Source organism: Aptenodytes forsteri, unplaced genomic scaffold (genome assembly GCF_000699145.1).
Source record: "Aptenodytes forsteri isolate BGI_AS27 unplaced genomic scaffold, ASM69914v1 Scaffold309, whole genome shotgun sequence".
Classification (NCBI taxonomy): domain Eukaryota; kingdom Metazoa; phylum Chordata; class Aves; order Sphenisciformes; family Spheniscidae; genus Aptenodytes; species Aptenodytes forsteri.
In genome coordinates, this window is record NW_008795857.1 from 5,935,074 (window position 1) to 5,945,784 (window position 10,711).

General features: G+C 37.1%; 1 protein-coding gene across 1 annotated transcript in view; it reads left to right on the forward strand.

The window, feature by feature from the left end:
* The window catches only part of STRN (striatin), a 56,453-nt gene that overhangs the window by 38,844 nt on the left and 6,898 nt on the right, over positions 1–10,711 (forward strand). Inside the window, exons 12-16 of the mRNA XM_019473247.1 lie at positions 3,653–3,828; positions 4,862–4,909; positions 5,580–5,701; positions 6,539–6,706; positions 8,877–9,017. Coding sequence (XP_019328792.1) covers positions 3,653–3,828; positions 4,862–4,909; positions 5,580–5,701; positions 6,539–6,706; positions 8,877–9,017 — 655 coding nt within the window. The remainder of the gene's footprint in view (positions 1–3,652; positions 3,829–4,861; positions 4,910–5,579; positions 5,702–6,538; positions 6,707–8,876; positions 9,018–10,711) is intronic.

Sequence of the window (10,711 nt, forward strand, 5' to 3'; positions counted from 1 at the left end):
TGGGAAGGAATCATACCCTCAGTAAATCTGACTCTTAAGTAATCACTATCAGGGATTTTACTATCACAAATCAAATCTGAGACTTCAGAAATAACCTGCAGGTCCTTACTTTAAAGTTCTACCCTTGTATGTACTTGTAAAGCAATAAATTAAATAGTTAATAAAAGTTTACACACATTTTGAGAGTGACACTGCAGAGATGTGCTCTACTACTATAGCAAGTTTCTGAGCATGTGATGTGTTGTGAATCATCACGATTGCAATGATATAGAACATCTCTGCTAAAATTCAGTATTTTAGCATTATCTCCTAATTTGGGTTCAGCTCTTAATTTTTTTGCTTATCTTCCCTAACTTTGTCTGCAAAAAGGGGTAAGATGATGTACAGATTTCATTTCTTTTACAGTTACACGTAAAACTTCAATGCTGAATTTTTAAATTCAGAGGACATGACAAACCTAAACCATGTGTACAAGAGCTTCATGTTTTCACTGCTTGACTTCATTGTTCAAGTGTCCATATAAACTATAGTGTTTGTCCATGTCTCCATATCCTGAAGTAACAGCTTTCATGTAAAACTTCAATTGAATTTTTAAATTCAGAGGACATGACAAACCTAAACCATGTGTACAAGAGCTTCATGTTTTCACTGCTTGACTTCATTGTTCAAGTGTCCATATAAACTATAGTGTTTGTCCATGTCTCCATATCCTGAAGTAACAGCTTTCATGTATGGAATCTAGCATTTCTTTATCCACCCCTATCCTTTTCTATGTGGTTGAAAATATTAACTTCTGTTTGTTCACTTGTTAAATGCCTTTATGAAGTCCTGTGATCAGAAATTCATAGTCATGCTTACCTCACCTCTTATCTTCTCTAGTGTTGACAATTTAAAAAAAAATAATTGTTTACAAAGCTCCTTGCTCTTGTCACTGTGCTCTTTATTGAAGCAAAATGAAAGGCTAGTTTTTCCATTTCAAATTTCACTGGAAGTTTAGCTTACAAATAACATAATCTGTTTTTATTTTGGACTACTTCATACCATCTTCCAGCTGCTAAATGTCAGTCAGGTAGGATTAGTGGAAACTTAGTATGTTTTTTTCAGTGTCAATTTTGAATCATATGGAGAATGAAGTTGAAAGATTTCATGTGAATTGGTCTTTAAATGTATTTGCTCTCAAGAGTTGCAGACGCTTTCCTATTTTCAGTCCCTTTTTTCCGGCTGACACTTTTACTAGATTCTTTTCTTCTAAAACATGGTAGCATTAGCCTACCTCATTTCATGGTTTAAGTTTTTTACATGTTGCTTTGGCTGTCTGTAAATTAAAGAATGGTTTTCATTTGGTAATGGAGATGATGAATTTGTTACCCAAAAATGGAAAATTTTCTTTAAGTTTTTTAGAATATCTAACAAGATGAAATTTCCTAGATTGCTAGCCAATACTCTCTTAAGTTTATCTTTTCTTTTTGCTTCCTTTACACAGTTATCTTAACAAATCTTCACTTTGGTTCTGTTTTTTTCCCCTAATCTGGGTAGATAAAGAAGCTTCATAAAGTTGTAATAGTCTGAGTACTGTACATAAGAGTGTCTGAACTACAAAATCATTACATTTAATATTGTGCACTGACTTGGAGGTTTTGGACTTTGCAGTAGGCTCTTGCTTAACTTCCTGCAACTTTGAACAAGAGAAGTGTCCATAATCCTACTTGCGTATCATTGCTGTTTCTGGAGTTTTCAGGTTGTCTGTATAGACACAGATATTACTATTACTGGCAAATCCAGATCAGGTGCTAATTTTGGGGTTGAACATCCTTCTCCCCACCCCCACTCACCCCCCCAACTGCTTTTCAAGTCTCGGATTACCTCACTGTTGTATTTTAGTGGGGAGAGAGAAAAGGAGGCTGGCTGCCATGTTAGCAACCCAGCCTCTCACAGCTTGTGAGGCTGGTGGGTGAAGAGGAGTGACGGTGGTGCAGCCGGGCAGGCGGTGTGTCAGGGCTAGGATCTGTTTCCACCTCTGCCGCTGCTCTGCTGGCTGGGCCTGCCCTCTATCTACTTCCCAATTTATAAGCTAAGCATCTTGGATTCCTTTGGAAGAACATCTTTGAATGAGAAGCAAATGGAGAATATTATCCTGCTAAACTGGCATGCACTGTTAGGCCGTCTGAGGTGTCTGTGTGGCTTTTGCAGATGTGACACAGGACCTGTGCTGCTGGTATGGCAGCTGGAGGGCAGGCAGGGTTCCCTCTGTCACCTAATCGGCATTAGATGCCTGTGTTGAGGCAGCCAAATTCCTCTCCAGATATTTGTGAATACTCTGTAAGTCTTGTACCCTTTTTGCTGAGACTTTCTTGGCCAATCTCCAGAAAACCTGCCAGAGCTGCTAATCTTGCAGTCCTGCCCCATCCTTGCACCAGCTCCAGCGTTTGTCTGTTCCCTTGTTGAGCCAACTCAGCTCAGTAAACTGGCAAAGAAGCTGAGCTGTCTCCCTGAGCAGACAGTACATAATTACTAAGAAATATGATGAGACAAAACCTGCTGTTTGTTACGACTCCTTTCTCATTGTTTAAAATCTATAGAACCTCTTAATTGAAGCATATTTCTATTACTAAATCCAGAAGTAACAAAACTTGAGAAAAAGCACTTTTGTTCTTAAACCTTCCCCCCCACACCATTCCAGAATAAAATGTGGATTCTTGAAGTGGCTCAAAACAGTTGTCTCTTCTTTGCAGTTAATGAGACTAAATTATTTGGGATTATCTGTAGCTTTCAACATAATGAAGTCATCAATATTTGAGTTACAATTGTTTGTTTTCCTGGTTTTCCGTAACCCCCATCAGCAGTGGTTATGGGAAGGTAAATTTAACTACGGCAGTGTTGACTGACAGAGTGATAAAAGTCTGTCCAACGTTTTACATCAACATTTGTTCAGAGGAGCAATGTTGAAGTAACTGTTGTTTTTTCGAAGGCTTTCTTTTTGGATCCACTAAAAATGCATTTATTGCCAAATAATTGTGTCTGTATATACGATAGTTTATTGCTTGCCAGTTACATTCTTAGTGTGTAGCCAAGTCCTTTTTGCCCTTTTCTTTTTTCTGTCAAGCTTTACTTGTCTTGTGTTGTTACAGAGCTTGTGTTGCCTTAGGTGAGTGAGTTAGATTGTGTTCCTTTCTGTGCTACTAGAAACTTCTCTGTTTCTCTTAAATCTTTACTTCAGAGATGCCATGTCAGTAGTACTTCGGCTATTCAGGGATGACAGCTTGGTTGAGTCAGGCCCAGTATTAATGAATGAGCCAGTAGGTATAGATCAACTTTTAAATACCAAACTGAGTTCACAGCAGTATCAGTCAGAAAGGTACTTTTCAGCTTTTGAATTGTGTAACTTAACAGACATGGAGTATTTCAGATTTGCACAGAATGTATTACTGTGGATGCGACATTACTTGTTGCCTTTGTGGAATACATCTACCTTCGTTCTCATTTTGAATTGTCTGATCAATGTTAAATGGACTATTGCTTAAGAGCAGGTTCTTATGAAAAGTGGGTGAGGTAATTTGACACTTCTGAAAATGCCAAACTGAATTTCTGATTTCTTCCTTTCCTTGTGCCTTCCAGATTAATTACAAGTTTGGCATTTTTTTTTTTTTATTAGATAGCAAACAATAAGGATGCATTGAGAAAGACTTGGAACCCCAAATTCACATTAAGAAGTCACTTTGATGGAATAAGAGGTCTCGCTTTTCATCCGGTTGAACCAGTCTTAATAACAGCTTCAGAGGACCATACATTAAAAATGTGGAATTTACAAAAAACAGCCCCAGCAAAAAAGTAAGATTTTTTTTTTTTGCTTTGTTTCAAAAAACATTTTCATTTATGAAGGAAAAAAAATACTTGTAGATGCCGCTTCATTGGATGGTCCTTGGAGTTAATGGAAATTGTTCCTTGAATTTAAGAGTAGGAAAACAAGCTCTTTCAGAAGAATGGAGACTTTTAAAGAGTGCCAGAAGAAATTCATGCCTGTTTGTCAATGTGTTTTGTTTCTGAAGATGAAAACCATTCACTTTTTTATATTTTCCTTATAGATAATATGGCAAATTAATTTACTAGTGAAAATATTTGGATGTGGCCTGTTAGTGTGCTTGCATGTGTATATAAATGCATTTTTATGCATTTATATATATATGCATATGTATGTATACACATATATGCATATACATGTGTACAGCTTTAAACTTTGACAGAGATGTTGCTAGGTTCCTTTGTACACTGTCTCTTGCGTGTTGCTGGGGATTTGCAGAAATGAGAGCCAATTCTTAGCAGGGCTAATATATTAAGGGAGGACATCATACCTTTTAGGAGGACTGGGCAAAGCATGTGGTCTTCCTGCAGTCTGTAACAAACACCTGATTTGGTAAAGTCCAGAGCAGCAGTTTTTGAAGTGGTTTATAACTGTGCTACAGCATTGGTGTAAAACCAAGGTGTCATAACCTCCTTTCCTCTGGTAGGGATTGGGAACACTTAATTATATATTCCATGTGATACTGATGGCCCTCCACTCCTTCCCCACCATTGATGTACCTACCTACTGATTTGACTGGTGTGTGAGAGTTTGTGGACTCTCTGCCTTGAAGGTCTTTAAACAAAAAAACCAAAAACAAACCAACCAAACAAATCCTATCATACTTTGAAAGAATGCAAAGAATTCCTAGACATATGAAAAATCATGTTGGGAGAGGAAGTTGTGGGAGAAACACTTCAACAGATGCAGCAGTGATTTTAAAAATTTAGCAATTCTGGCACATTTTTGTAAAGCATTGTGTAAGATCATATACATGTTAACATTTTCTTGTACTTCATTTAGGAGTGCTTCTCTTGATGTAGAGCCAATATATACCTTCAGAGCACATAAGTGAGTATTTCCTGAGAAACATTGTCATATTTTGAGAAATATATGATTTTTAAGCAGTCACAGAATTTTTTTAAAAAGTAATTTCCACCTTGTCAACTAGTGATTTCATGTGATGCTTTTAGTTCCCATGTTATTTAAAATATCTACATATGTTCATCTCCTTTCTGCATAATTATTTATGTCTGGAGCTAGGTACACCACAGTTTTAAAAAGAAAAATCTACAAATTATACAGTTCAAATTCAATTAGGTGTTTTGTTCATCGTTGCAGCTCTTGCCTTTTTGTCGGATAAGTGCATCTGTAGAATGAAGCTGTTTGCAGTGAATTAAAACCTACTGAATTGGTTTCATGAAAGAGCCTTATATCTTTAAAAAAGGGAAAAAAGCTGTTTATGCAAAATAACAAAGCTAATAGTTTAAAAGTGTGACACTTTTCATATTTCATGTGCATAATGATTAAATTGTCCTGGTTGTAGTTACATTACCAAATATTGTGGAGGGTTTTTTGTGAGAAATGTTGTAGCATATGATCTGACTATGCAGAATTTTTGTCGTGGTCTGTGCAGCAAGTGAATTGTATCTAACAGGGAAATTTGAAGATTCCATTGACACTGTTTTTCACATAATGGAAATGTTAATAGTCAGCGTTTCTCTGGGGGTTTGTCTTCCAGTGGACCAGTGCTCTGTGTGGTGATGAGCAGTAATGGTGAACAGTGTTACAGTGGGGGAACGGATGGCCTCATCCATGGCTGGAATACAACCAACCCGAACATTGACCCCTATGACTCTTACGGTACGTTGCTGTCACACACACCAGTGAAATGATACCTTTAGTGACATTAATGTTATGTGGCTAAAATAGTATAATTGGTAGGTAATGCTTCTTTGAAAATTTAAAAGAGAAAATTGAATGTTGACTTCAGTTACTTTAAGTAAATTTTTGTTTTAATACTGATGCTGGTTGATGAGAAGATAACATTTGTCATTTTCTTAGAAAAGGCCTTGATCTCATCACAATTTTGAGAAACAGCTAGGTTGAAAAAGTACAGGACTAAACCTGATACTTGGCAAGTACAGCAAATGTGTATTTTAAAGTTCTTCAATGAATTTCTTTGTATAGTCTGAGACCAAAGCTGTTAATGTTGTCTCCAAACAGCTAAAAAGGCCCAGTTCAGTAAGATTTACCAGATCTGAATGGATGTCAGCCTTGTGTCTGTGTTTTAAAACATTTTTCACTTCTTGTAGCTTCAGATGCAGTTGGCCTCAAAGCTGGCTTTTGGAAAAAAGAGACTGATGTGCCATTAATGGCTGTTTGAGCGTGAATTTTAAAATCAAAGTGTGTTTTGCTGACTTCGATACTGTCCGTTCTGCTGAAACTTTTTTTTGTTCCATTAGTTGTAAACTGGGTAACTGAATGCCATGTATGCTGATGAAATTCAAGCATCTTCATGCAAGAATAATTGAGACTTCTATATTGATATGACCTGATTGGTCTTGGTTTTTTTTGGTTTTTTTTTTTTTTTTTAAGGACTAGCTTCTTAAGGTTGGTCCATAAACACAGACCAAGATACAACTATTGACTTAATTCAAATTTTGTTTTGAAACGTGGTTTGTTGTGTTTTGTTCACAGATCCTTCTGTTCTAAGAGGTGCTTTTGTAGGCCATACAGATGCGGTGTGGGGTCTGGTTTACAGTGGAGCACACCAGCGTTTGCTGTCTTGTTCAGCAGACGGCACTATACGTCTATGGAAAGCTATGGAAATTGCTCCAGCTCTCAATATATTTAATGATAATCAAGGTACAGAGAATTGCCCTACCTTAAAGTTCATGACCGTCACTGTTCAGACTGCCATAATTTTGGCTACTGAATAGAAATCTTTCTTGTTTGTTTTGCTGGATTTTATCTTTATGAATGTTTTTGGGAAGAGTAAATTTCGGGTCCCTTCTCCTTTGACACCAGCTGAATAGATACCTACATGCAGAGGGACAGTCACGTACATCTAAAAGCCAACTGCTGCAGATGACCTGCTGATGTTACTAGAACTGTGGAGTATAATGTATCAACTCCATAGTTCAGATTCAAGCTGAGTTTCCATTAGGTCCTTGCTTTTGGTTTGTCCTTTCTTCCCCCAACAGAGGTTTGGAGTAGCCAGTGCTTCGGCTCAGGCCAGTGTCATCATACCTTCTCAGGTTACGTTCCTTGCGTCTCTAACACAGAGATTTCAGTTGAATTTCTGAGTTGGCACGTTAACTAAATAGCAATAACCTAGTCATCCTAAACACTGCTAGTTGAAAAAATTTAGTCCTTTGGATTTAGTTACTGAAATGCCGTGCACAAATCAAAGTCCTATTGCTTAGAGCCTAATTTCTTAAAGTTGCTGTTTGAGTAAGTGCTCTAGAATGAACCCGTTGACATTGCCAAATTCTCTTAGAGCTGATCGTCCTAAAGGCAACCCATGAACCGAGACAGTTCCTTGGCTCTTCAGAACAACTTTGAGGCAAAATAAATAACTTTGGCATAACTGAACAGACTTATCGAATTACGGTGTGAAGCTGGTCGGATCTGCCATTACTTGTTAGTTAAAATAGGCTGAGCAAAATAGAAATGTTTCATGTATTTTAGTTCTGGCAGAACTGTGTTTCCAAAGGTCTGCAGGGTTCTGTGAAAAACATAACTGGTTTGCTGCCAGCTTGCCTACCTGTCTGCTTTGAAAACTTCCTGGTAGTGTTTTTTTTGTTTGGTTTGGGTTTTTTTGTTGTTTTGTTTTTAATTATTAAATTAAGGGGGAAGGGGGAGTAGTCTTGCCTCACAGACCTAATCTTTGGGGTTTTATGTTCCAAACTGAAATGAAACTCAGTTGTGAAATTCAAAGATCCTCCTTTGAAACTGAGTTTTCCTATGGCTTATTGAGAACCTTGAACAAACTCTAAAATATCTAGCAGTCATCATTTAAGTCCTTTAGATTAACCATTGTAGGCTTACCAGGAAGCTGCAGATAAGCAGGCATGGCAGTGGTAGAAAAGGTCACTTCAGAAACAATACATGTTTTCTTCTCACAATCCTTTTTGGCTTTTTTTGAGTATCTGTAGATAAGTACCAGCATTCCTGAGGTGGTGTGTCCAAGAAAGATGTTTCTCCCATGAATCTTAAGTTTAGAGAGAGGTGATGATATTTCTGCATTATTTGGATCCATGGACATTAGGTCGCTTAACATTCAGTGTCTCACTCTCTACCTCCTCCTCCTCCTCCTCCTTGCATCTGTTGCAACCAGTGTTGTTCTTTCACATAGCGGGTGGCGAACAGGACATTCGAGGAGAAAAATTCTAAGGGATATTTCCTGTACCCAAGCTCTGCTGATTTGGCCTTCTGTCCTGCAGTGTTCAGATAGCTGCAGTGTAAGGAGATCAGATGTATACTGTAATAGGCAGGATGGAAGAAGTATTGTAATATGAATTTATAATGTATTTATGTAACTTTCCATGCTGTCAGCATATAAAATTTGCACCTGAAAGCTCTGGGGGTTTTTTAAGCTCTGGATTTGCCTAGGTTAATAATAACGTTAATCATCTGTCATGTAAATGATTTTACAACTTCAATTTCATGTCCTTTTACTTGATACAATGGAGGTTTGGTTGAGAATTGCTCTTACAGTTAAAGGAAGGAAAAGGCGGCAGGGAGTTCTTAGTTTCTTAATTCCAGGTAAATCTCTGTCTAGCTGCTGTTCTGGATACAGCATCTTAGTAAAGAGCGTTGTTGATACGCATATCAGATAAATAGGATTAAAATAGTGATCATGCAGGGCAATCTATTTGGAGTGGTATAATGTAGATTTTAAAATGTAACATTTCCTTTCATAATCATGACCCTTTTGATACTAAAGTACTTACTGTTTGGGATTTTTAGTTGGTTTTTGGTTTTCTTTACACCAACTAAACCTTATGAAAATGTTCTTTACATTGTTTTCTAGAAATGGGAATCCCTTCATCAGTAGATCTTGTGAGCAGTGACCCAAGCCTCATGGTAGCATCATTTAGCAGTGGACACACTAGCATTTTTAACATGGAGACCCGGCAACGAATTCTTACCCTGGAGTCCAGTGTAGATACCTGTATGTATCAAAAAACAAAACAAAAAAAATTGCTTGTTTAAGATCAATACTGTTGATAGTCTTTTCAGTGTTTCCAAACAATTAAGCAGTGTCATGATAAATTATAACATGAATTATGTTACAAGCTGTGTTTTGAGATGTAACAGTGAATTACCACTACTACAACAGACCTCGTGGGTATTTCAGTAGCAGAAGAGTGCACATACTTTTGAAAGAAGGTAGAAGAAACAAGCCCACACTATCTGAATTCCTCTTCAAGGAACAGTAGCACAAGGAGAAGCACAGGTTTCTTTAATAGAGTCCAGTGATCTTTGCAGCTTCAAGATTTCCATTCTTTCTTCCGTCCAAAATTGCAAGATAATGGTAATATCAGGAAAATCTAAAGTTGAATTTATTAAAAATTTGGGAGTTTGTGTGGTGTATTCTTTTTTCATTTTTCCTCAGAGGTGTCCCTTTTCTAAGTTTTATATGCACTTTTGGCTCATTTGCAGTTGGGCTTCAGTTGAAGTTTTCACTGTAGGAGAAAAGCAAAGCTCCAGTGGCAGAGTATTCACAAGGTCCCATATAATGCCTTGGGTCACGGCAGTGGCCCAATATCAGAAGTTTTATTTTACCTAGGAAAGAGACCAGAATGAGCTGAAGCATGAGGTTTCATGTTTCATCACTGTAAGGAGCCTGCTATCAGTAAATTATTTTACCCCAGCGTTAGGAAAGAGACCAGAATGAGCTGAAGCATGAGGTTTCATATTCAGACCAAAATGGTAACCTGATAACAATATAAATGTTCAGTATTTTTAAAAAATTTGATAATTTTTTCCCCTAAAAGTTTTACGTCAGTGAATTCTACTGTTTAATTATATATTTAAAAGGGAATAAGCCCTTCTTGTTGGCTTTGCTGTTTTAAAATAGTTGAATGACTGTAATTTTATAAGAGGGAATGGAAAGTGCCATCTCTCTTCTTTATATTATTCTTTGCTACGCAGGATTTCTTTTTTTAACCCACATCTTCGTTTCTGTCTGAAAAAATAGTCCTAAATCAGTTACCTGATTCAGTGGATGGTTTCTTTTTTAAAAAAAACTCTTCTTTTTTTTTCCCTTCTATTTTTTTCACCTCCTCCTCCTTACTGTAATTCAGTAATATTCCTTTAAGAAAATGAGACTGCGGTATGGCAACCAGCAGTCCCTGTTTAGTATCTTTAGTTATATAGCAGTACTATAAAGCTTACCTATGTTTAAAAAAAAAAACCCAAACAATTATTTCTACAAGAACTAGGCAAGAAGAAAATGAGTCACCTGAAATGCCCTACCACCACCACCACTTAGGGACTCCGCTGTTCAGTATAAGCCTCACTCTGCTTGGCATTTTAAAACTGTGAGGATAGCTGGCTGTGATGCAGTCTCATGTGCTTTTAGTACTTTTAGGAGGGGTTTATTAGTATGGATGTGTTTTTTTCCTTAATTTACACTTTCATAATTTTTAAGTTTCCTGTGGATGCTGACACTACTTGAAGGTTCAGATTTTTATAGAAAGATGTAAATTGAAGTCTTTACTACCTTGGTAGCAAGTGATCCTATAGTAGTATTCTATTTTGGTTTTTTTAGTAAGAATTTTGGTTAGATGATGTGTGTGTTCTTTGGCAGCAGTTTAACTGAAGACAGTCAACTCCCACATGAAAGAAGATAACTGTATTTTG